Here is a 26682-nt window from a genome sequence, read left to right on the forward strand (position 1 = left end):
ACAATTCTGTGTTTCTACAAACTTCCAGTAGCTAAACCATGCTTCTTGCCTGAATTACAGTTGGAGCCAGAATGCAGATGTAGGACTAGGGATGATGTGCCTTCTGGTAAGCTCCAGCCCTGTGTGCCTGCTTGCATGATTTATGCATCATCATGTGGATCCTGACTGAACAAGGCAAACACAGTGTTGTGAGCTAGGCAGCGGTTCAGTGAGGAACCTCTACTTAAAGCAGATAATTCCACTTTCTTTGGATCAGTTCAGTATCTCAGTCAGTCTGATTTAGAGATGCAGCAGAATTCCCTGCCCTTGGAGGAGTCTGATTGGAAGCAAGGAAGGTCAGAGCACCATATCACTTGGAGGGGAAATGTGTAGACTCCTTTGTGTACATATTGTTAAACCTTTTTGATGAACCAGATTTTTATTTTTATTTTTTTGTGGGAGGGATACCCACGTTGTGAGAACGAAAGACCATGTTTAATATTGCACCAAATTCAAAAGCTGTGGCTATATAAATAGCGTAGCATTTCAGAGTGTCTTAACAAAATCTGAATGTGTGGTTCATCACTGTTGAAAACACAGGTTTAAAAATGCCTTTTTGACATTGATTTCAACTGAGTACTGTCAGCTTCAGTCGCTTGTTGTAAGAGGAAGGAAGGAGACTTTCTCTTCCAGAGTCATTATATGCACCTGCTATCTCCTTTATTCTCCATCAAATTTGATGTGAAAGTCTCACTGTGGTTTCCATGTGCCCAGTGCAAATGGCAAGACCCATGCCAGTAGCCGTAATTCATGGGGATGTGTGTTTGTGTGCGTTTGTGCATGCACATGTCTTAACATACACAAAGCATGTGTTGCTGAGCAGCCGTTAAGGGTTGATTTAGTTGCTATAATAAATGTGCATGTGAGACCCACCCCACTTGTGTTGGAATCCCATGGAAGGGAGCAGACTCCCTCCTAGCACAGCACAGGGCCAGCACAGATCTGGAGGCGTCCACAGGGACTAGCTGATTTGCAGCTTCCTGCCTTTAGGGGTGGGAAACGGTGGTCCCCCAGATGTTGTTGGACCCCAGCATCCATCAGTCCCAGCCAGTATGGCCAGGGGTGATGGGAGTTGTGGTCCAACGTGGTGGTGGTGTTGGGGCTTCAGGTTCTCAGCAGCTCTTCCTGCTGGGAAGTTACAGACCTACCTTCTTCCTGCTATTAGGAGAATTCCCTTCCCCACTTATGTAGGTCGCAATAGCCTTGGTAGCAGACAAAGAAGAAGTGTGCTGCACCTCTAATTTGGAGATGCATGTGCCTCTTCTTCATGGGTTTGGAGGAAATTGTTCATGAACTTGAACAAGATGACTTGCACCAAGAGCTTTGTAGATAAATAATTCCTTTCCCTGCAGCATGTTTTAATTCTGCTGCAGTGGTTGTAAGGCTAAATAACAGGAGTCTTTCTCTCTTTGTGTGTGTACTGTATATGGCGCCATCATTATTGTGTTTTATGTGGTACCCTTTCCTTTCACGCAGGCCTTGGTTTCTGCACGCCCCCCCCCCCATGTCTGCCACTGCCTGATCCCCCGCGGCCCTCTTCCAATTCAAAACTTGCCAGAACATTCCACGATTTGGGAAATGGCAATCTTGCAGCCACTGCATATTGTCACGGTGTTCTCTGTTTCTGCAGATTGAGCTGGGAGTTTCCCTGGGGGCAGATTTAGGTTCTTCCTTACAAAACAGGTCCAGCCGAGCCCTGAGCCACAGACAATCGTTCTCTGTTCCCCCTAAGACATCCTAACTGAACTTGAAAGCAAGGGGCCTTCTTGATCTATAACCAGAGGCTTTGCCAAGTAAGCCACAAAGGAGTTGGTCTCGTCAGAGCTGGCAAAATTTGTCTCAGCTGGAAGTGGCTCCTGGCAGATAGGAAGGGTGCACATTCAGCAAGTATTAAGCCTTTGTGGCTCGAGGAATTCCAAAAGGAGCTGCTGTCCTTTTGGTAGAGAGCCAGCAATGTAATCCAGAGTCCCTTCGAGGACAAACAGTGAGCATATTGTGGTAGGCAAATGTCTAAGCAAGTATCCTTTCACTATTATTCTATAACATTATCTTGCCACTCTGTTTCAGATTTTCTTCTTCTGTTAAAATTAATATGAACAAAAGTCTGTGGCTCATTTGTGCTCTTGAGTTACAGAGTCTTTTAAAAGGCATTCCATTTTCTCACAGACCACTCTGAATTATTGGGATCCTTCTGGCCCACTAATTTTAGAACATCATTGTTCAGCGCATTATTGTTCATATAACCCCCAAAAGGCAAATATTGCGACTTCAGCCTTCAGAAATAACATCATGCAGAATCAAGTCATGCCCAGTCTGGTTAACCTCACAGCAACTTTGCTGACAAGCAAGATCATTTGAATTCCCTTTGTTTCCCTATAAGTTATGTTTAGGAAGTTCCAGGGAGAACCATCAAATTAAAGCACTGATTCCTTCCTCTTCCGACTTGATGTAACAGGAGAAATGTATTAAAATCACAGATTTGGATACCTGTATTTTAGCTAGAGCGAAAATTTGAAGAGCAACCAAGGGTTAAATTGTTGTCATTGCACAATCCTGTAATTTCTGCCACATATAAGTAAGGTTGAAAGGGGCACCATTACCTGCAAAAGGTTGTGCCTCAAATGCCAAGGATTAGTATGCTGTATATTTTTTTGCAGATGATGTATTTTTTTTTGCAGATGATGAAAAGGGCCACCTCCCTTCAAGTAAAACAAACAAACTCCTGTTCACATATGTGATGCTTTTGACTCAGCGCTTTATGTTGTGTTTGAAATTTACACCTCAGGTGCTCTGATTCAGGATATAGCTGGCTAAAAACTTGTCCTTCACAACCAGTATATTGCACAATTCCCATTAGTTGCCATAGGGCCTATCCTGAGCGTGTTAGTAGAGGATTGTGTCCCTAGCTTCCATCTTGAGGGGATGGGCATTTAAAAACTCCCTACGGTATTAATATATGGCTTGAATAAAACAAAACAGTTGTACACTCAACGTTATTGCTTATACAAATTGTGTGTCTGTTCTGTACAGCCTGCTTATTTCAGTGGCTGGTATGACGAACCTTCATAACTAGTGCTCAGGTTCTGTAAATAAGCTCACGAAAGTTCCTTGCCTGAAGAAGGTTTTACTAGTCTTTCCTGTTCCTGTGGTTACCAGGCTAGTGCTTAAATACAAGGCTGTTTTATCAAAATTGTACCATGCAAGCATTCACCTTCTTCACACACTTGTACACTGTCACATTTTGTTATAGTGATTTGTTGTTTTTTTTTAAAGATATTTATTAAAAGTTTTTTGATTACAGGGAAAAAAATGTAAAGAAAAACAGACACAATGTAAAATTTTACAAACGATACATCAGAAATAAAAAAGGAAAAGAAAAAAGAACAATACATCAAAATAGCCTAATAAAAAGAAAAGAAAAAAAGAAAACACATCCAGATTCCATATCATAAACTTTCATTTACTTATTCCCTCGACTTCCTCACACCTCCCTTTTTTGTATTCTAGTTCAAGTTAACTAATTCAGCAAATTCCTTCCCTCTTTCACAATTTTTTGTTCTTTAATTCGTCTTCACCTAATCATACTTTTAAATTTTCCAGTTTAGCCCAAACAATCAGTTTTTGCTTAATTCTTTAGCACCTTTCTGCTAAAACCATATAGCATCATTCCAGTATTCTTCTAACATTCTTGTTATAGTGATTTGTAGTGGTTACACATTGCCGTGGGATTTGGTGCAAATATTGTGAAGCACAAGAAGTCAGGTGGCCATGGAAAGCAATTCTTTGCTGCCACAGGCAGAGTTGTTAGGAGTGGCAGAAGCTGGCCAGTGCCAGATTTACGTATAAACTAAACAAGCTATATCTTAGGGTCATAGCTGTCAACCTTCCCCTTTTTTTGCGGGAAATTCCCTTATTCCAGTGCCGTTTCCCGCTGCTATCCCGGATTGTTAGATATCCCATAGACTGTCCCCGGGACAGGTGAGGCTGCTGATCCCTTATTTTCAAATCTGAAAGTTGACAGCTATGCTTAGGGCCCCACTCTCTTGCGCCCCCCCCCCAAAAAAAGAAAAGAAAACAATGCACATTTCCAAAATATAAGATAAAATACAAATAAAATAAAACCTACATACAGCAACAGTGTTTTGTGTTGTGTAGGCTCCCATGGTGTAAGTAATGGGCCTCACCTGCTAGCCTGCTTCCTAAAATATCACTGGTTTGCTCATTTCTATATATAGGGTACCTACATTCTGCATGGACTGGTTGCAAATTCCCATATAGCATATATTCAACACAAAAACAGCGGCAATTTGTTGTTGACAAAGGACAGCTGGACATATCAAGGGCCCCATTACCTCCAGCAGTTTAGGGGCTCATCAAACCTAAATCCGGCCCTGAGCTGGACCCATAGTGTGCAAACCGGAGGGTGGTGAATTGTAGAGTTTTAAATGTGTATAGAGCATGTGTTTGTGAGGGACTTGAGAGCTGTATCTATACAGATATAAAAAAACGCTATAAAGAAAAGCTATAGGGGATAAAGAACTCCCAAGGCAATCTGCCATTGACTGTGGATTCTGCTCTACAGCGCCATCTGGTGTCACATTTTATAACACATTTTAAATGTTATAAATTGACCTGTGTAGCTGAGTCCATCATATTATGGTTATGATTCTGATTTTTTTTGGGGGGGGGAGTGACCAGTTGTAGGATTATACCCCAACTTTTCCGTAAGGCTTTGAGCTGCTCACATAAACATTTATCCTTTTATATCCTAAAAAGAGAGAAGGGGGAAAATAGAACTTTCTGTAGTTAAAAACAAAGTGTTTATTTATCTAAACAGTACACACTTTACTAGCACACAAGAATAAAGAAGTAAAGGAAAACAGAACAGTTTAAATTAAACAAATTCACACACAAAAGTATAAACGTGGGTCATTTCATTCACATTATTGTGAAAAAAAATTCTGCTATTGGTGTGGGGGAAACATTTTTTTTAAAAAGATTTGTTTTATTTGTAAATATCATGATACAGTCCTCAAGGTCTTATGATAATTCTCCCTTAAAAGTTACTAAGAATTACAAATAGTAACTTATTTCATAGTAGATGAAAACCAGTCTTTTTTCGTTGTCATCTAGTAGTATACCACAGTTTTTGAATTCATTTTTCAGCAATAGCTATGGCCCAGATTCGACTGTACCATAAATCCCTCTAAATATTTCCATGCTCTTGTGATTGATATACTGTGTAATTGTTGCTAGCTGCCAGGATGGTTATCGCAAGAATTGACCCAAATAGCCTTCATTTTGGTCACCCTATGCCCCCAGTAGCGTTGGTATCAGTTCTTGATTTGTTAATTAATTAATTTCTAGGGACTCCGCCCCTAAGCATTCCATTGGTGTTTCTCCAAATACAGCGGTGCCCCGCAAGACGAATGCCTCGGAAGACGAAAAACTCGCAAGACGAAAGAGTTTTCCGTTTTCTGAGTTGCTTCGCAAGACGGATTTCCCTATGGGCTTGCTTCGCAAGACGAAACGTCTTGCGCCTTTTTTTTAAAACCGCCAATGCATTCCTATGGGAAACCTTCAATACACAGTGGTGCTTCGCAAGACGAAAAAACTCGCATAATGAAAAAACTCGCAGAACGAATTAATTTCGTCTTGCGAGGCACCACTGTAACCAAATTGTCCCTTGGAAACTGCTAACAGACTCCTTGGTGGTTGTGATGGAGTTAACTGCTACTTGAGCCAGCAAACTCTCAGGTCTGGTGCCTGGCTGGAGGGTGGAGCTCAGAGGTCCATGACCCCAGCAACTATTTTGTTTCTTATGGCTGCTGGCTGGGCCCAGATGAACCTTCTGCTTGCTTCTGCGACAAGTTTAAGAGACAGCTAAAAAGGATTGTATGTCCCCAGAAACTCCTGGTCTTTGGCTAATAGGCGATGTCATACTATTGTCCCCTATGGTGGTGAGGTTCTGATAGGCAGGCAACGTTCTTAAGCGTTCCTTAGAATACAGTGGTGCCTCGCAAGACGAAAAGAATCCGTTCCACGAGTCTCTTCGTCTTGCGGTTTTTTCGTCTTGCGAAGCAAGCCCATTAGCAGATTAGCGCTATTAGCAGCTATTAAAGGTTTAAGGGATTAGCGGATTAGCTGCTAAAAGGCTATTAGCGGCTATTAAAGGCTTAAGGGATTAGCGGATTAGCTGCTAAAAGGCTATTAGCGGTTTAGATCAGCTGATAAGCGGCTTAGATCAGCTGATCAGCGGCTTAGCGAACAGCTGTTAAGCGGCTTAGGGGCTTGGGAAAAAGGCTGGGAGGGGGGGAAAAAACCCCCAGGAATCGCAAGACATTTTCATCTTGCAAAGCAAGCCCATAGCAAATTCGTGTTGCGAAGCACCTCCAAAACGGAAAACCCTTTCGTCTAGCGGGTTTTCCGTCTTGCGAGGCATTCGTCTTGCGGGGCACCACTGTAATAAGCAATCTCTCTCCCTCTGCCCCCCCCTTTTCTGTGAGATTTTGTTGTTGAATTAAAAGGTATATTGGGTTGCTTTACATTATTTTCTTCCGAAGAGCATTAAAGCGTGTTATTACCGTTTCAAGTCTGCTTCAGTTGAATTATTTCCAACTACAGTTCCTCTGTTGGTGTTCAAATGGCCTTGTAAAACTCAAATGCGGATTAGCAGGAAAATGTCTTAACAATGTTTCTCCTTATCTGAAAGTTTTTAAATTTTTGCAGACGATATCAGAAATTGCAGAAGATAATGAAGCCCTGGTAAGAATCTGATTGGCTCATGACCCTGCAAACTTCCTCCTCTTTGCATGATTAAATTCCAGGCCTCCCTGCTGATTTTATTTATTTGAATACCTATGCATATTTTGATCAAGCAAATCTGCTTCTCTTTCCTGCTCTTTAATGCCACATGCCACAGATTTATTACGGAGCTTTCAGTTATTTATTTTTATTTTTATTTATTTTTGCAATGCTTGTGGAATGTATGCTTTGTTTTCCTATACCTCCTGTAGCTATTTGCTGGTGCTGTCTCCTTTTAGCTTTTCTTTTTTGCTTTTTTGCTTTGAGCTACCAACCCTCTTACATGAATATCCTATGTTCCCACCTGGTACATCTGGGAAGCTGATGGGTTAGCAATAAACTTGAGAGTCACGGTCATTTTAACTTCTAGCACCAGGTAAAATGGTTTTGGAGCAATGGAGAAATTGCAGTGTCATACATTTTCTGAATAAGCATGCTTTTGATTAGTGGTATGCTGACTCAAATTAATCTTAAACCTACTGATAGTACAGGAGTTCAGTTCAAGTTAAAGGAAAGAAGGCTTCACTTCCGATCAGCTAACTTATTTCTGAATGCTGAGGTAGTAATGATAATAGCTTAGTTTCTGGGGAAAATAAGGACTAGATAAAAGCATTTGAATCTCAAGGGACATAATTTGTCCTAGGCCCTGCTGATGCATGATTCTTATTCATGCTGGTTCTTGACATTTCTCAGTTTTGTGAGCATGAAAGCTACTGAGTTGCTGGTGGCTGCAGTTGAGTTTCCTGTATCTTATTCTCTCTTTTCAAGACTGGTCTACAGGATGCCTGAAGAAGTTTTGGCATAACATTTCTTGTTTCTAAGTTTGTACCTGCAGTGTCAATGCATCAGCAATGACTACACCGGGTTTCCTAAATTTAGAGTAATTCTATGAAAGTGCTATTTCTTTGAATAAAAAGAAAGACTTCTGTCTTCTGCTAAAGTGGGACTTTCATACTGAGTAAGTGTATGTTCTCGAAGCTACCAGCATGAGTTTGACCAAACTGCGGGAGGCAGTGGAAGACAGGAGTGCCTGGCGTGCTCTGGTTCATGGGGTCACGAAGACTCGGGCACGACTAAACAACAAGAAGCGTATATTCCGGGGATTCTTGCATGTTAACTCTTTTCATATGAGCAGATTTCTGCAAATGCCTCTCCTAAGTGGAAGAAATTGGTATCTGCTTGAAGTTACGCTAGAATAACTCCCAGATGTGATTCTAGAACTTGCTATTTGCACCATTAAATTCAGCGTGGAGCTCTGTTGCTGCTGCCATTAGACACACTAGCTCAAATGTGTAAGATCAGGATGTAATGCTGTTACAAACAAAGCTAGAAATTGTTCTTTAAAAATACAGTGTTGTCATGCGCTAATGGGCTTTGTAGCAAGGTTAGCCTGGAAGGTAATCTTGGGCTGAGCGGTGGATTCAGAAGGCACTCAGGCTGCCATTGTCTAAGCCAGCATTTCCCAACCTTGGGCCTCCAGCTGTTTTTGGACTACAACTCCCATAATCCTCAGCTAGCAAGACCAGTGGTCAGGGATGATGGGAATTGTAGTTCGAAAACAGCTGGAGGCCCAAGGTTGGGAAACACTGGTCTAAGCTACTCTTTCTCCTTCATCTGATTAACTGCTCTGATGAGAAGGTAGAGAGGGACACAGGAAATAATCGGAAACAAAGTAAATATCCAGGAAAAGTGGAGACAGGAAGTCAAATAGGTAGCAGTCCAAAGGGAAGGAAGAGGCCTATGCTAGGAGGGTTGGAGGAGTGAATGGTCAAGAGGAGAAGTCCTGTGGAAAGGATGTGCTTGGAGACAGCATGGCCAGAGAGAATGGGTGCTTGTGACCATGTAGTGCAGTGCAAAGGATAACCACATGTTGCTTTGAAATAGTGTGCACTCCAAAGCATTGGGCTCATAAGCTCACCCTTCCTTTCCCCATGTGACTGAGAAGAAAGACTAGGCTGGTGCTTATTTCATTTCCTAGAATTCTTGCTTTGTCCTTGCATATGAACCAAAGAATATAGTTTAAAACTAACTGGTCAGTCTCAAAACAAGGCAGCCTCAAACCCGTGGGCTCTAATGCTGTTTTGTTTAGTGAAGCGGAATTTGTTTTAAAGCACGATCCCTGGTTCTACATAACAGCAAGTCAGGAAATGGACCCATGTAAATGGGTGGAGTCCTCTCAGCTGCTCAAGGAAGAGCACTTAACACATAGTGAATTTAATTAATGGGCTCTAAAGCATCAACAGGGACGCGGGCGGCGCTGTGGTCTAAACCACTGAGCCTAGGGCTTGCCGATCAGAAGGTCGGCGTGTCGAATCCCCACGACAGGGTGAGTTCCCGTTGCTCGGTCCCTGCTCCTGCCAACCTAGCAGTTCAGAAGCACGACAAAGTGCAAGTAGATAAATAGGTATCGCTCCAGCGGGAAGGTAAATGGCGTTTCCGTGCGCTGCTCTGGTTTCGCCAGAAGCAGCTTAGTCATGCTGGCCACATGACCCGGAAAAAACATTGGTGCCTTTGGCCAGTAAAGTGAGATATGCGCTGCAACCCCAGAGTTGTTTGTGACTGGACTTAACTGTCAGGGGTCCTTTAACTTTACCTTTAAAGCATAACACTTGCACTGAAGTACATCTGACTACTGAAGGATGAACTTCATGTGACAGTAGATTGTAAGCTCTGTGTTGACTGCACAGTGCAATCAGAACCAGACTTCAGTTTCTAATTCTTCTACACATGGACGGCATGCTTGGGAAATTCCAATAAATTACCTCACACTAAAGCAAAGAACAAGAAGTCACATGAACTGCAGCGTCCCGCAGAGCTGTTTGGTTGGCATTATCACACAGCAATCTCTGAAGCTGAATTGAACAATTTTAGATGAACTTGGTAGTAAGATGGACATAGTAATAGAAATTATTTTAGCTTTCCATTCTGATCTGGTGAGCTGCCCTTGTGCCACAGCTTTTCAGATAACATTTTTGTGCTCTAGTTTTTCCATGCTCACATACGATGTAGCAATTGCAGCATACACAATACGTCCAGGTAGGAAATTTTAGGAATTCCACCACATGTGACTAATTCAGACCTGTCTGTCTTCCTGTGTGCTCATGCTTGGAGAATCGCCTGAAGAAGGCACGTCACACCATTCTGCTGTTGACGCTAAGCAGGTTTGGCTTTGTAAGCTGCCTGGATTTCAGACTGCCTGAGAACTATATATAAGCTGTTCTGAGCCTCTGAGCAGGCAGCTAGATATGTGCAATGCATGCCTGGGAAACATGCCTGCAGTGGAAGCAATGTGTGTTTGGCATGCATATACATTTCCTGCACAAAATGGGAAATAGTCTAACCTGGTATAAGGCAACTAGCTAGCCATAAAGCTCTGTGTAGGAAATACTATCCAGGTTGTACTGTGGTTTTAGTTCTTTCTGTTGCTTGCTGAGGTATTTTAATGGTTTTATTGTTCTGTATTCTATAATTTTATTTATTTAAACTGTTGTGCCCTGCCGAAGGGTAGGCTATAAATATTTTTTAATAAATAGGAACAGATAATGTGAAGCAAATGAAAGAGAATCAAGCTCACAAAGCACAAACAGATATACACCAAGTTGGTGTATGCCAAAAGCACAATAGATTTAGTGTACCTTTCAATAAGTCCTTGTACATTCTAATTCATGGTCAAAACCGTTCTCACCTGTGGCTACCAAAAAATGTTTTGTAAGGTTGAAAGGTGCACATTTAATTGCTTATATTTCTGATAACTTTAACTCAACTTGGCATTTTTAAAAGCCATATGTGAAGCTACCCTGTGTCTCTCTTTGGTCTGTGGTGACAAGCACCGTTAAACGGGAATAAGCTGAGCCTAGACTACTTCTGCTTTGCCAACAGTAGCTAGTTTTCTCTCTGCTTCCGGCTTGTTCCCCTGCGGCCTTCCCCTGCAGTATTAACCTCACAACTGTTGCCTTAACTTAACATTTCCACTTTGGGCACTTGTTTGTACAAAGCAGATGCCAAAGGAATGTCATGGACGGCTCTGGGCCGCAGTGTGCAGCGCAAGTTCATTCCAGCTGCAGTCCCCAAGTGCACAGATGCGGCTGCAGCAAGGAGCCTCCATGAATCCCTCACTCTGTCGGCAGAAAGAGGGAGAGGAAAACAGCCTTTCTTTCCTGGGCCCACAAACGTCTCATTGTGCTGAACTGCCATTTGGATTCATATTTAATAATGAGCTAAGTTTGCAGCATTTGCCTGCCTGTTTACAAGAACAGGGTGCGGTTCATAAGATACTGGGTTTTTTTTTATATTACGTGCACATTTATTTAAGTTGGATTTGAATATATGCCCCAACTATGCCATATAAATTGGATTGTGGAGTACATATGTATTCACTTAGATGGAAGTCCCACTGCGTAAAATTGAGCTTATTCCCAGGTCAATGTGCACAGGATTGCTGCGTCGATACTTGAATCTTCTCTTCTGAAGTCTTAACTTTGGCCTGGAATAATTCTGTCTCTTCGGCATTTAGAGTGTTTTTTTCTGCACTTGCCTTCCTGGGAAGATTTTTCTGGTACTGTGATGACACCTTGTGGGGAAAGCATTTAATTTTATAATGGAACATGTAGAAACTGCGAGTGGAGCTAGACGTGATAATGGTTATCACACACAACTAATATCAGATTTGGTAATATCAGAGAGGGCAATTTTCAGGTCAGACAAAGAAACCGTAGGGGAAAGGTTTTCACGCAGACCTCACCAATGCACACTGCCCTGTTCCAAAACATACCCTTCTTGGGGGATCTATTCAAAAACAGGTTAGGGGATCTGGTTGCCTGTCCCTCACATCCCATGTAGTTTGGTGCTCTTTTTAAAAGGTTTCACTCATTGTGCCCCTCAGTGGATATAAGCAGCCAGTTTCTCCTCCCTCCTTTGCGCATTCTTAAAAAATACACCCTGATCCAGTTAAGATGAAGTGCAATGCTAGAACAGCTGTCATTGAGTTGCCATTGCTAATAGCCATTGAACCCGTCCAACCCCTTTTTAAAGCCATTTAAGCCCATGGTCGGACACGGGTGGTGCTGTGAGTTAAACCACAGAGCCTAGGACTTTCCAATCAGAAGGTCGGTGGTTCGAATCCCCGCGATGGGGTGAACCCCCGTTGCTCGGTCCCAGTGCCTACCCACCTAGCAGTTCAAAAGCATGTCAAAGTGCAAGTAGATAAATAGGTGAGCTCCCGTTGTTCAGTCCCAGCTCCTGCCCACCTAGCAGTTCGAAAGCACGGCAAAGTGTAAGCCGATAAATAGGTACCGCTCCGGTGGGAAGGTAAACGGCGTTTCCGTGTGCTGCTCTGGTTTCACCAGAAGCGGCTTAGTCATGCTGGCCACATGTCCCGGAAGCTGTACGCCGGCTTCCTCAGTCAGTAAAGCGAGATGAGCGCCGCAACCCCAGAGTCGGTCATGACTGGACCTAATGGTCAGGGGTCCCTTTACCTTTACAAGCCCATGGTCATCACCATATATTGTGGTCAGAGATTTCATTTATTAAGTGTTGTATGAAGCAGTACTTTCCTCCTCTTTCTCATTCCTTTTTTCACCTGGTTCCATCCCTTACATAGGGCTCCTCTGGGTGTGCAGAGATGCTAGGTGACCCAAGCAGCCCTTCATGGTATTTCCTGTGCAAAGCTTCTCTCAGATTTGGCATCTCTCCCCTCATCACTTCCTTTGTTCATGGCAAACCACAGAATGCTAAGTTCAGGTGTGGTCCCAATCCAGCAAGGGGATTGGAGCATACTGGGGGTGGGGTGGGAGAGAGAAGCATGTGTACCAGGAAATATTACATGACCTAACTCTTTCCAGCGGGACTTCAGAACAAAATTTTGGAAGGTGTCATAGTTGCTGCTGCATGAGAGGAACAGCAAATGCACTCATTACTGCATATATATATTTATATATACAGTGGTGCCCCGCAAGACGAATGCCTCGCAAGACGGAAAACCCGCAAGACGAAAGGGTTTTCCGTCTGCAGAGGCGCTTCGCAAGACGAATTTCCCTATGGGCTTGCTTAGCAAGACGAAAAATGATGAAAAAAATTGAATTTTTTTTTTTGCTCCAAAACCCCTTATTCTGAATCGCTAAGCTGCTAAAAGCATTTTAGCAGCAAAGCCGCTAATCCCCCACCCCTAAAAAAGCCGTTTTTAGCCCTTAAAGTGCCAATAGCGCTAAGAGCGCTACTCCGTCAATGGGCTTGCTTCGCAAGACGAAAAAACCGCAAGACGAAAAGACTCGCGGAACGGATTCTTTTTGTCTTGCAAGGCACCACTGTATACCTGGTGGTGGTGGTGAGCTGCATGCAACCCTAACTCCCTCATATATTTTTCTGGTGTAATGTGAGTCCATTGCATGTGCATAGTAAATCCAGTATGTTTAGCAGTTCTCAGTATTGCAGAATGCCTTCGTTTCTTCCACTAGGTGTCATTGTACAACAGGCAGTTGCATGATCTGGCTGTGTTCTGACACCATGGTCAGACTCGGTGTGCTACTGAAGACCAGCTGCTAAAAACCACAGGGTAGGATAATGCTCTTGCGCTCAGGTCCCGCTCGCAGATTTCCCACAAGCGCATCTGGTTGGCCGCTGTGAGACCAGGATGCTGGACTCGATGGGCCATTGGTCTGATCCAGCAGACTCTCCATACATTCTTATTATGAGGGACTGATTAACCCTCCCTCTGGCGTTTAAAAACCAGATAAGGTTTGTGCTGGGTTTGATTCTGTGCAAACTGACACTATAAAGTGCACCACTGAATTTATTCGGTTGCTTAGAAACTGGAATTTGCTCATCACTGGAAATTCCAGTCAATATGATGATATAATCAAGGTTGCCATGGAGATAACTGTTCTGTACTGGTCCTGTGGTGCAGCCCATGGAGCAAGGACTGTGGGCAACTTGCTCTGACAAGTCTTGGAAGTGAAATGAGGCCTTTCGAGCCTCTTTCTCCAGGTCACCTGACCTAAGCTCTGTCCCTCCGGGGAGAACTGGATTCTCTTAAAGCACCCGCCCTCTGACCTGGAGATGGGCCGTTCTCCTGCGCATTATAGTCTGTGCCGTTGGATTGGCAAGGTGGTGCGGAAGGCATTTGCTTCTTCTGGCACAGGGGAAGGTGCTTGGGAATGTCTCGGCTCCTCTCCAAAGGCTAACTTTGGGTTCCATGATCCTCTGATCACCAACATCAAGCTTGGAGTCAGGACCCCAGTTTGGCTACTTAGCCAACGATTCTGTAGCTTCCAGTCCAGTGTGCTGGACTCCAGGGTTATGAGTGTAAGTCTCTCTCTCTGTATGTTTCCCCCTGACTGAGCTTAAGGGCTTCTTGCTTTCTAGGTAGTCTTCCTGTGTTGAATTATCACAAGCTATGTATTAAAGATGTGGGTGGCGCTGTTGGGACGCGGGTGGCGCTGTGGGTTAAAGCCTCAGCACCTAGGGCTTGCCGATCGAAAGGTCGGCGGTTCGAATCCCCGTGGCGGGGTGCGCTTCCATCGTTCGGTCCCAGCGCCTGCCAACCTAGCAGTTCGAAAGCACCCCCGGGTGCAAGTAGATAAATAGGGACTGCTTACCAGCGGGAAGGTAAACGGCGTTCTGTGTGCTGCGCTGGCTCTCCAGATGCAGCTTGTCACGCTGGCCACGTGACCCGGAAGTGTCTGCGGACAGCGCTGGCTCCCGGCCTTGAGGGAGATGAGCGCACAACCCTAGAGTCTGTCAAGACTGGCCCGTACAGGCAGGGGTACCTTTACCTTTACCTTTATGTATTAAAGAAAAGCCTAAAGGTTTCTAGCTAGTTTTTTTTAATGGTGTGGAACAATTAGGGAGAAGATAGTTTTGCAGCAGAGTTCCATTTGCATAAGAATATGTCCTGATTTATATTTGATCTGCTGACTAGAACACTGTTCTTTGTAAAAATGATAATAAAAAAACCTACGCATATTCATAGTGTATTCTGCCCCGCCCCACCAAAAACCTGGAGGCTGCTTCCATAGGGTTTAGATAGTGGTTTTCACATTGGGGTGGGTGTGAATTTGTCAGGCTGAGGTTCGGTAGATGTGCACCTCATTCCTTAACTATAGTTCAGAGCTCACATGTGCTCTCCTCTATCCATCCTGAATCCGAACACACCAACCCCGGCTGACCATACCAGTGGTGCAACAATAAAACTGCTAGCATATTTGCAAAGCTAAGCAGGGTCCGGTATGGCATCAAATTGGATGGGGGACTGCGTGTTGAAATTCCTGCCTTGCAGGGGGTTGGACCAAATGACCCTCAGGGTCCCTTCCAACTCTCTAATTCTTTTATTCTGTGTTAGCACTGACAATAAATAGAGTGTTTTGTTTGCTATGCTTTGGAAATCTGAATTTAAAGCTCATTTCCAAACTCTGATGAATAGCAAAGGTCCGATGAAAGCTTTAATCTGGTAGAGAAGGAGGGAAGAACATGATCCCGTGGCCTATTTTTGTGTTGGCTGGTGTTTGTCCAAAAGTGGGGAACTGTTTAGCTCTTCCTCCTAGACCCCAGTTGCACCATGAACCTGGAGCGCGTTTCCAACGAGGAGAAGCTCAACCTCTGTAGGAAGTACTACTTGGGTGGCTTTGCTCTGCTGCCTTTCCTGTGGCTGGTGAACGTTTTCTGGTTTTTCCGAGAGGCCTTTCTGGTGCCAGCGTACACTGAGCAACTACAGATAAAGCGCTATGTCCAGCATTCAGCCGTGGGGCTTCTTTTCTGGGTGATCGTGCTCACCACATGGATTAGCATCTTCCAGGCGCGCCGGGCAGAGTGGGGTGAGCTTGGCGACTACCTCTCCTTCACCATCCCCCTGGGCACTCCATGACCAATCCCTCCTCCCTTGATGTCACCAGGGTGGAGCTTTTAGGGTTGTATTTTTTTCAATGGATTCCCTGGGTGGCATGCTGCTCTCCCCTTTTATGGAACCAGAGTGGGATTGCGCCATGGCGGCCTCTTACTGCAGAATCCTCTGTTTAGTATGCCCTGATCACAACCTGGGGCAGAGGTGATTAATAAACCTGGGGTTGCCTAAAAAAAACAAAAACAAACAAAAAAAAGTGGGGAACTGTTTAAACAGCAATTGATCTATTATTGGGAAGAGAAGCAAGTCTTTTGTGGGTGTCCTGTCTTTGAATGAGCAGGCTGACACCTGTACAATGTTATTGTTCTTGGGCATTGGACAGCCTTTTCCCACACAGAATGCAGAAACATCCTCAAACGCTTCCTTCCAGTTGACGCTGCTCTGGGATCCATGTGGAAATCACTTGATGCTGCTTTGCTGCACGGCCTTCATTTTATTCTGCTCCTGCCCCTTCTTGCGCATCTTTGCTTTGTTTTCCCCCTTTTGCCCAAGAGTTTCCCACTACTGTTTACATGGTTCTTCCCCCACCCCACTTCTGCTTTGGCTCCTCTCTCTTCCAGCTTTGGAGACATGTTATCCTTTACTCTGACGGCTTTCGTTGAACTGATGGATCACGGAATTGTATCCTGGGACACATTCTCTGTGGCTTTCATTAAAAAGGTACAGTATGTCTATGCTTGACATTAAGGGTCAGAGTAGATGTATTTTCCACACACATCTCTTCTGTTCATTTACAAAATGGAGGCCGCTTGGGAGCTTTCCATGCCAGTATCAGCCTATTCTTGGAAGTTGCCTGGAAACACTGTGTGTCAGGCAACAGAATGACTTCTTCTTCTTCTACTTCTACTTCTTCTTAATTGAATTTATATACCAACCTATACTTTATATATATATTTATATATATACCACGCTTGACAGAGTGATGCATGCTGTAGTTATCTCCCGCTTGGACTACTGCAATGTGCTCTACGTGGGGCTACCTTTGAAGGTGACTCGGAAACTGCAATTAATCCAGAATGTGGCAGCTAGACTGGTGACTGGGAGTGGCCACTGAGACCATATAACACTGGTCCTGAAAGAGCTTCATTGGCTCCCAGTATGTTTCCGAGCACAATTCAAAGTGTTGGTGCTGAATGGCCTTGGTCCGGTATACCTGAAGGAGCGTCTCCATCCCCATCATTCAGCCCAGACACTGAGGTCGAGGGCCTTCTGGCGGTTCACTTGCTGCAAGAAGTGAGGTTACAGGGAACCAGGCAGAGGGCCTTCTCGGTAGTGGCGCCCGCCCTGTGGAACGCCCTCCCAGCAGATGTCAAGGCAATAAACAACTATTTTACTTTTAAAAGACACCTGAAGGCAACCCTCTTTAGGGAAGTTTTTAATGTTTGACGCTGTATTGTTTTTGATATTTGGTTGGAAGCCACCCAGAGTGGCTGGGGAGACCCAGTCAGATGGACAGGGTATAAATAATAATTATTATTATTATCATTATGACTATACCGGGAGGTCTCAGGGCGGTTCACAGAACAAAATCAAAATATAAAACCACAAAATATAGAATCAAAATTAAAACAACAACCCAGTAACCCCCCACCCCAAAAGAAAAACTACATTTTAAAAGGGCATGGGATCCATAATATGGATAGGTGCTACATAATGTGACTGCAGTGAGGACAAATCATCACAGAGAGGTAATTTCTAGCTGTCTCAGGGTTATGGTTCTGAAGTATACTCTGAAGCAGGCGTAGGCAACCTAAGGCCCACGGACGGTCCGGGAATCAGCATGTTTTTACGTGAGTAGAATGTGTCCTTTTATTTAAAATGCATCTCTGGGTTATTTGTGGAGCCTGCCTGGTGTTTTTACGTGAGTAGAATGTGTCCTTTTATTTAAAATGCATCTCTGGGTTATTTGTGCGGCATAGGAATTGGTTCATATTTTTCCCCAAAATATAGTCTGGCCCACCACATGGTCTACAGGACGGTGGACCGGCCCACGGCTGAAAAAGGTTGCTGACCCCTGCTCTGAAGTATACTCAAGAACCAGTTTGGTGGTATTTTCTAGAAAGGTCTGGGAGGGTCTAAGTCAGGCACCCCCAACTTGCGGCCCTCCAGATGTTTTGGCCTACAACTCCCATGATCCCTAGCAAACAGGACCAGTGGTCAGGGATGATGGGAATTGTGGTCCAAAACATCTGGAGGGCCGAAGGTTGGGGGTGCCTGGTCTAAGTTCTAAAAACATCCATGGTTTGGTATCATGCTTGCTAGATAAATGTATGCAGGATGCTGTGAAAATCACTGCATCTCAGCCTGTCTTCATCGGTTTGTTGTGAGGATAAAACAAGAAGTCATAAGCCACACTGATCTTGGAGGAAGGGCGTGACAAACGGCCAAGCATTTTAATGGATATGCTGAACAAGAGAGCAGCAACAACAAAAGCCAAGGGAATGGGGTTTAATTGCTGCTAAGTTAACAGAATTTAGTCACAGCTCACTTCTTCCTAGGTTGTGCCGATGATGTTCATATTTGAGAGAATTTCTGTAATTTTATTAACTTACCTCTAAGTTAATGCTATAACGACATAGGATGAATATATGTAAGGCAAATTATAAATGAAGTTGCAGCAGCCCTGCACTGAGACTTTTTCGTATGCGGTTGACCTATTTTGGAACGAGTAGATTCTGGAAAGAGGCCAGAGAAGGCACAGAAGAGAGAACGGAATTCACATTACCTTATAATATCATTATGTAAGCATGTTAAGGAAACATTTCCCAAGAGGAACTCTTAAGTTAATTATAAACATGCTTGTCTTGGGTTTGCAAGAGAAAAAGGAAGTCCATAGCATAATCTGCCAAAGAGAATTGTTGGGTGAATAGCTGTTAACCACATGCAGGCATGTAAATATAAGGCCTCCCTTTATATCTCTGAATATTTTGTGTGGTGCGTATGGCAGGGACAGGAGCAATATTCAGTGACTATTAACAGTGGTTTCAGAACTGAAGGGAAGTGTTTTGTGCTTCCATACAGGCTACTGATTTGCACAAGATTTGGTTGGCACCCCACAATTCCTAGTGCAATTATCACATCGTTTTTCTAACTGCAAAAAGCCGACAAGAAAAGTGATGGAAAATTCCACTGGGAAGTGTGAGACAAGAACCCAATGCTGGCAATGTATGACTTCCGTATGCATGCGTCCGGGTGAATGACTCAGTAAATGGATGCTCAATAAGCACCCGGTCAAAAAAAACACCTTGATTCCACAGAGATTGACCCTGGCACCCTAAACCACCCATAAGTGTGGCATGTGCACTGGCATTAACCATGATTAAGACAAACCAGATTGTGCTATTATCCCGGGATTTGACACCCAGGGTTTATTGCTTTGGCCAAATACTATTTATTTTGCTGGGACATTTCCTTCTATCCAACCCATGGCCTCTTACAAGAAACCTGATTTATTTACAGATAGCAAGTTACGTGAGCAAGTTTCCTTCCGACATTGCTATACTGCAACGATCCCTAGCCATCCTAGAGTCAATGGTGTTGAACAGCCACGATCTGTACCAGAAGGTGGCGCAGGAGATTACAATTGGCCAGTTAATCCCACACCTTCAAGGGTGAGTAGCTTTGCATTACTTTTGTCTGGGAATAACATTTAAAGTTACAGCTGATGACCTTTGAAAGCAGCCTTGAAATTGACAAGATCTGATTAAGGATTTGGAGCATCAGGCAGGATTAAAGTTCTTACCCAAGTCTGGTCATGATCCTGCGTTTCCATATGGGTGGAGTGAGAACTGACTGCAAGGAAGGGAAGAAGAAGATAGGCCATCCTAGCTAATGCCACCTTCCCCATCGTGGAGTGGCTCACCTCCCCAGTTCTGCATGGCTCTCTGGGTGCACTCAGTTCAGAGGCGCTCTTCTCCTGCATATGTTCAGCCAATGAAGCTTGCTGCAGCTTCTAGCAAGTCTCTTGCCTGCCATTTTACACTATTCCACAGATAAAAATCAGACCTATGTATGCTCAGGGACACGGGTGGCGCTGTGGGTAAATTCTCAGCGCCTAGGGCTTGCCGATCGAAAGGTCGGCGGTTCGAATCCCCGCGGCGGAGTGCGCTCCCATTGTTCGGTCCCAGCGCCTGCCAACCTAGCAGTTCGAAAGCACTCCCGGGTGCAAGTAGATAAATAGGGACCGCTTACCAGCGGGAAGGTAAACGGCATTCCGTGTGCTGCGCTGGCTCGCCAGATGCAGCTTATCACGCTGGCCACGTGACCCGGAAGTGTCTCCGGACAGCGCTGGCCCCCGGCCTCTTGAGTGAGATGGGCGCACAACCCTAGAGTCGGACACGACTGGCCCGTACGGGCAGGGGTACCTTTACCTTTATGCTCATCATGACCGTGAAAGATGAGTGAGATACAAATATATAGATTTAACACAGTTTGAGCTGACAACTGACTTACTGCAATTAAGAAGCTGTGCATTAATTTAGAATATAATCATTTTAAAGGCTTGCAGGGTTCCTCTCCCACACTTTAGCAGCTTGTACCTGTACTTTATTGTTCTGTTCTATAAACAGCAGAAACAACAAAAATCATTATCTAAAGCCTGACTTTTGTATATCTGCTTTATATTATACTCTGATACAGGGCAGATCAAGAAATACAAACCTACACCATTGCCGTAATAAATGCCCTTTTCCTCAAAGCACCTGATGACAGGAGACAGGTGAGTTGGGTGTTAAAATATTAAGTGGGTCACTTTGTGGTGGTACCTGTTGAAAACACAGCTGCTTTGGCCAAAACTGTGCTATAAATGCAATTCTTACTTATACTTGTTGGACAATTATAGCTTGAACTGTTGTATATGAAAGCTCGTGATGTCAGAGTTGAGATGTGCTATCCTTCTTTAAGAAGTAAACTCTTTTTTTCTGGCAAGATACATACAATAGGGAGGAGTCCTGGTTAATTTTGTCACTCTGTTCACAAACTGAGCTTGCCCCTTTAAATGCAGTTGATCGGCAGCTCTGTTGTTAAATCAAGTTGGAGGTTGTGTCCCATCTACGTACCTACGGGACCGCCTCTCCTGGTATGCCCCACAGAGAAACTTACGGTCTTCAAATAAAAACATCTTGAAGGTCCCAGGCCACAGAGAAGTTAGGCTGGCCTCAACTAGAGCCAGGGCTTTTTCGGCCGTGGCTCCGATCTGGTGGAACACCCTGTCACAAGAGACAAGGGCCCTGCAGGACTTGACATCTTTCCGCAGGGCCTGCAAGACAGAGCTGTTCCACCAGGCCTTTGGCCAGGGCACAGCCTGACTCCCTCCCTCGGCAATCTTTGCAGAGCTCTGGCCCAATGGTTGCCAGTGGCTTGAATTAATTAATTTTATAATTGAATGATTTTAGAGTGTTGTTTGTGATGTACTTTTATACTGTTTTATTGTTGTTAGCCGCCCTGAGCCCGGCTTCGGCTGGGGAGGGCGGGATATAAATAAAAATTATTATTATTATTATTATTATTATTATTATTATTATTATTATTATTATTATTATCTAGAGATGCTTATGAGTGCTTTTCTTACCAATTCACAGAAACAGATTTAGTGTAGTCAGTTTTCCTCCATGTTTTATCATGCAAGTGAGCAACAGGAAGGAATAGATTATAGATTTCCCCTAGTAACCAAACAAGGCATTGTACTGATGCTGCCATAATGAGCTGTATACTTTTTTTCAAACTGAATTGTTACTGCTTCTTCTTTTTTCTTTTTTTCAAAATTAGGAAATGGCAAATATTTTAGCACAGAAGCAACTTCGGGCAATCATCTTACAAGTGAGTGCTTTGTCTTCAGTTCATGTTTCTGTGCTCATTTTTGATAAAGTAACAGTTGTTAACAAAAATTCTGGGTTGAGAGACTATTCAACAGCCCAGCTCATCAGGGTACAAGTCCCCTGCGGGTCCATGCGGTCAGTAAAAGAAGGAAATTCCAGCCAAGTAATTTGGAGCAAAACAGCAGTCAGTCGCCTTAGACCCTTTATTGTTGCGCAACAGGTTCAAACAGCAGTAAGAACACCGAGCATGGGTGACATTGGCCTTTAAAACTTTCTCACCATATCCCAGAATACAGTTTGTACAGCATCATTGATACAACATTGCTACATCACTGACATGTCACGAAACGGGAGGGGTAGATGGGTAGAGAGGGACGCAGGTGGCGCTGTGGGTTAAACCACAGAGCCTAGGACTTGCCAATCAGAAGGTCGGCGGTTCGAATCCCCGCAACGGGGTGAGCTCCCGTTTCTCGGTCCCTGCTCCTGTCAACCTAGCAGTTCGAAAGCACGTCAAAGTGCAAGTAGATAAATAGGTACCGCTCCGGCGGGAAGGTAAACAGTGTTTCCATGCGCTGCTCTGGTTCGCCAGAAGCGGCTTAGTCATGCTGGCCACATGACCCGGAAGCTGTACGCCAGCTCCCTCAGCCAATAAAGTGAGATGAGCGCACAACCCCAGAGTCGTCAGCGACTGGACCTAACGGTCAGGGGTCCCTTTACCTTTAGACAGGGGTTACACTAGTTCAGCTTTGGCAAACATGTCCCTGGTACCAGATTAGCATTTGCGGACATGTCAGGGCAAGACCCAGGTATAAGATTAGCATAGGCAAACAGCTCTGAAGTCCCACCACCCAAAGTACGATAGAATTTCCTTTGCATGTCTGGACCCCTAGGCAAGTCTGGTGATGGGATTTGGCTTTCCTTGGCCAACAATCAGCTCAGCAATTGTCACCTCTGGGCACTTCCTGGGGTAGGAGGTGTGTATACATGTCCTCACACCTGGGGAGGTGGCAGGGGAAAGAGTCGTTTTTCCACAGGCAAAATAGCATTGAAATGGAGGAAACTGGCAAAGGGGTTGATTTTATATGATTTGTAAAGGTAGGTATCTTCCCTGAGCTGTCAAGTCGAAAGAATACCTTCAGGCATAACATTTAACAACTTTAAAGATGTGGCCCCTCCCTGTAATTTCCATAACACAATTAAAAAACAGAATCACATTCCTCTACTCACATATTTTAAAGGAACTGTGAATGTATTGATTGCATTGTTAGCAGGGGTTTGGGCTAGCGTGTGCCTATGCAGTTTGTGACTTCTTAAACTAAACTCATATTACTAATTGTGTGCTTTGACCAGCCAGGTGCTTGACAGACTTCTTTGTTTTTGCTGTCTCAGGCTGGCAGCAAAAAGAGGCTGTTTACTGATCTTGTGGGCATTTACAAAATATATAGCTTTGTTTGGTTGGTAGCCCTGTCATAGACAATGGGGAGGATGGAAGGGGATGAAGAGAAGAGCAAAACAATTATGTTAAATATAATTATATATCCAATGGTGAAGCTTATTTCTGGACCAACCCCCCTTGCCTGCCTAAACTTAACTTTATGTAACTTTATGTAAGGTTGCCGGGTGATTCTGCTCTTATTGCTCTTGCTACTATTTTCAGTATGTTATCAGAGCTCAGAGGGCCATCAACAATGAAATGGCACATCAGCTTTACGTTCTGCAAGTGCTCACCTTTAATCTACTGGAAGACAGGATGATGACCAAAATGGACCCCCAAGATCAGGTAAGCAAAACAATATTGTTGAACTGCTGTACCTACTCTGTAGAGATAGGGAAACCACTTCAGTGAAGAGGAAAAGCTTTGTTATGCATGAATGATGAGCAGTGTGCTTTATTTTAGAGGCCACAAAGGAAAAAATAACATGCAATTCCTGTATTCCTCTCGAGAAAGTCAGGCACCATTTATTGTGTTCTGAAGGCACCTAGTATGGTTCAGCTGCAGAATCTAAGGCAAATCTAAGGCAGGGACTTGGTGGGAGACCATATGGGGATACAAAGCAAAAGAGAGACAGACCAGGATATGTAGAACTAAATTACAACAAAAAATGAAGGCAGTTAGTAGCCCTACTTCTTAAATATGCACAATAATAATGCTTGGAGAACGGTTTTTTTAAAAAAGCTTGAAGCAGTCATTCCAATTACATTTTAAACTCCAGAGGACAGGCAAGAGAATTGGTAAATATGCCATGTCACACAATTCTCATTCCTTCACAAAAGGTGCAATTCTATGATCCCTTGAACCACTGGATCTTTCAGAGAGAGAGAGAGAGAGAGAGAGAGAGAGAGAGAGAGAGAGATTTGCCCTCATCACCTCCTACCTGAAGCTATAGAAAGGTCTATAATTGGTGTTTTTTCCAGCACTGCAACTCTGACATTGGAGAGGATACCTGGGGGTAGACCAGCAGAGTCTGTGGATCCAGTTTAATATTTTTTATCCAAGCCAAAGTTCTATGTTTAGCATCATTCAGCTACCTTTCTTTACTGTTTAGTTATAGAATTACTATAGTTCCTAATAACAAGTTATCTGAGTGGTTTACACTACAGCAACAACAAAGTATTTTTAAAAATGATAAAACCAAAGCATAACATCTAATACAGAGTAAAACTAACAAGTTTTAAACTCCAGGTTTAAAACTAGTAGTTGGGGGAACAACAGTACATCGTACTACAATTTAAAATAGAAATTTTAAGGCCAAAAAACTTGGGAGAATGAAAATGTGATATGGACATGTTCTGGTGTTATTTTTAATATTCAGTGTTGTGTGTATGTTTTTTCCTTTTTTAAAAAATGGCAATGTATTTTTTGCAACCCCATCAGGCCCAAAGGGATATCATATTTGAACTCCGAAGAATTGCTTTCGATGCAGAGTCTGAACCGAACAACAGTGGCGGCAATGTTGAGAAACGCAAATCTATGTACACACGGGATTACAAAAAACTTGGGTTTATTGTGAGTATTCTCCCTTGATTCTTACAGTGGTCTAGTTTGCATTAGAGTGGTGCAACCCCCCCTTCACCTCAGACTGATTCGGGGCCTGGTTCAGATCAGCCACAACAAACTGGACCCAGCCTGACTGGCCCTGGTCCTGGATTGTTCAGGCTTACCAACCCATGCCTAGCTGTTGGTTCCAAGATGGCGGCGCGTTCATACGCTGCGGCTCTGAGCTCCCAATACCCCACCTACTCACTCACAAAACTGGTAAACATCGGGCTCACAAGAAAAATAGAGATAACTAGAGAGTTTCAAAGGTCCCACTGTATGCCAAACTGCATTGTAAGACCTCCAGGATCTCTATGGATTGTCGACAGGAGGGGGAAGTGCTGAAAGAAGCGAAAGAGAAAAGAGAAAAAACGTGGTTGCAGAGCTGGTCTGTTAACCCGGCTTCGAAAAAGAGCCACCAGACCAGCACTGCCAAGCGTCTTCCTGACCAACCCCAGATCTTTCGTCCACAAAATTGACGAACTACAGTTGCTGATGGCAGTAAACAAGCTTCTTTGTGAGAGCTGTGTGGTAATTATTACAGAAACTTGGCTACATTCAGCAGTACTGGATGCGGCAGTTGAGCTGATAAATCGAAGAATTTATCGCTCTGATAGAAACAGTGATTCTGGTAAAGCTAGGGGCGGAGGAGTCTGTATCTACATACACAATGGTTGGTGCATTAACAGCAAAGTAGCTTACAAGTATTGCTCCCCAGATCTAGAATTGATGGCAGTTACATGTCGGCCATTTTATCTGCCTAGAGAAGTAACTGTCATAATTATTATAGCTGTTTATATTCCATCCGATGCTAATGTCAGTGCGGCACTTTCTAAGCTATATGACATCATCTCCGAGCAGCAGCAAATCCACCGACAGGGCGCCCTTGTTGTGGCAGGGGACTTCAATCAAGCCTGCCTAAAGACGGTTTTTCCTAAGTTTGAACAGTTTGTGAAATTTCCCGCTAGAGGACAGAATATTCTAGATTTCTCGTATTCCAATTTGAAACAGGCATACAGGGCAATCCCCTCCCCCCACTTAGGCTCATCCGACCATTCTTCAGTTTTTTTATGTCTGAAGTACACCCCTCTCAGGAGAATAATTCAGTCAGTTCTAAAAACAGTTAGAATTTGGCCAGAGGGTGCTCTTAGTCAGCTCCAGGATTGTTTTGAGAGCACTGATTGGAGCGTGTTTGAACATCAAGAGCTGCATAGATACACAGATGCTATGCTCTCCTATATTAAAGTGTGCATCGATAATGTAACATCACAGAGATGCATTAGACTCTATGGGAACTGTAAACCATGGATGACTGCTGAAGTAAGAACACTCCTGAAAATCCGGGATTCTGCCTTTAAGACAGGGAATATAGACATATACACAGAGGCGAGAATAAATCTCAAAAAAGGCATTAAGGCAGCAAAACAACAGTATAAGCTTAAGGTGGAAAATTATTTAGCCGATAACTGGTCATGCCAAAGACAATTAATGCACCTGCACAAGAGTCACTTGTTGGAAAGACAAACCACTTTGAAATAGATTTCAGAGGCAAGCACCTTTCAAATTATCTGCTCATGTCATACCATATTTTTCGCTCTATAGGATGCACCGGACGATAAGACACACCTAGTTTGTGGGGGAGGAAACAAGAAGAGAAAAATTCTGAACCCCAGAAGCCAGAACAGCAAGAGGGATCTGGCTTCTGGGATAGCCTCTTGCTGTTCTGGCTTCGGGGACAGCCTTTGAAGCCTCCGCCTTCACCCCGCTGCCCTGCGGAGGCTGCGCAGCCATCCCCAAGCTAGAACAGTGAGACAGAGTGCTGCGCAGCGCTCCGTCTCCCTGTTCTGGCTTTGGGCTTAGCCACGCAGCCTGCATTCGCTCCATAGGATGCACACAAATCTTCCCTTGCTTTTTAAAAGGGGAAAAGTGCGTCCTATAGAGCGAAAAATACGGTAATTATATCAGGTGATGAGCTGGTGGGCAGCCTCACCTACTTGTCTGGAACCAACTCTCCATCTCTACTGTAGCAGTAAGATGGGTGCAGTAGTAATGAACCAACTTGTTCCACCAGAAATACCCTAGATTGCTAAAGC

The 26682-nt window shown here is 44.0% G+C and overlaps 3 protein-coding genes across 8 annotated transcripts in view; all 3 read left to right on the forward strand.

The window, feature by feature from the left end:
- Positions 1-26682, forward strand: part of LOC310661335 (uncharacterized protein) — a gene marked incomplete at its 3' end in the record, with an annotated part of 330664 nt that overhangs the window by 165617 nt on the left and 138365 nt on the right. The window lies entirely within an intron of this gene.
- The window catches only part of ELMO1 (engulfment and cell motility 1), a 314930-nt gene that overhangs the window by 99735 nt on the left and 188513 nt on the right, over positions 1-26682 (forward strand). For 4 of the 6 annotated variants that reach the window (XM_083407043.1, XM_083407046.1, XM_083407047.1 and 1 more), the window contains exons 7-13: positions 6769-6804; positions 16297-16396; positions 19196-19347; positions 20375-20453; positions 21503-21553; positions 23210-23332; positions 24428-24559. In XM_083407043.1, the coding sequence (XP_083263169.1) occupies positions 6769-6804; positions 16297-16396; positions 19196-19347; positions 20375-20453; positions 21503-21553; positions 23210-23332; positions 24428-24559 (673 nt within the window). Of the gene's footprint in view, positions 1-6768; positions 6805-14119; positions 14143-16296; positions 16397-19195; positions 19348-20374; positions 20454-21502; positions 21554-23209; positions 23333-24427; positions 24560-26682 lie in introns of those variants that run through there. The other 2 variants (XM_083407050.1, XM_083407049.1) reach the window with 2 other exon arrangements.
- LOC310661306 (gamma-secretase subunit PEN-2-like) lies at positions 15374-15832 on the forward strand. The gene has a single exon (XM_083407176.1). It carries the CDS (start codon positions 15395-15397, stop codon positions 15698-15700), a length of 306 nt encoding a protein of 101 aa, XP_083263302.1. The 5' UTR covers positions 15374-15394; the 3' UTR covers positions 15701-15832.

The sequence above is a fragment of the Podarcis tiliguerta genome, assembly GCF_965153285.1.
Source record: "Podarcis tiliguerta genome assembly, chromosome: 12".
Lineage (NCBI taxonomy): Eukaryota > Metazoa > Chordata > Lepidosauria > Squamata > Lacertidae > Podarcis > Podarcis tiliguerta.

Excerpts from the sequence above, each read along its gene's own strand:
- LOC310661306 (XM_083407176.1), top strand. The coding sequence starts at position 15,395 with ATGAACCTGGAGCGCGTTTCCAACGAGGAGAAGCTCAACCTCTGTAGG.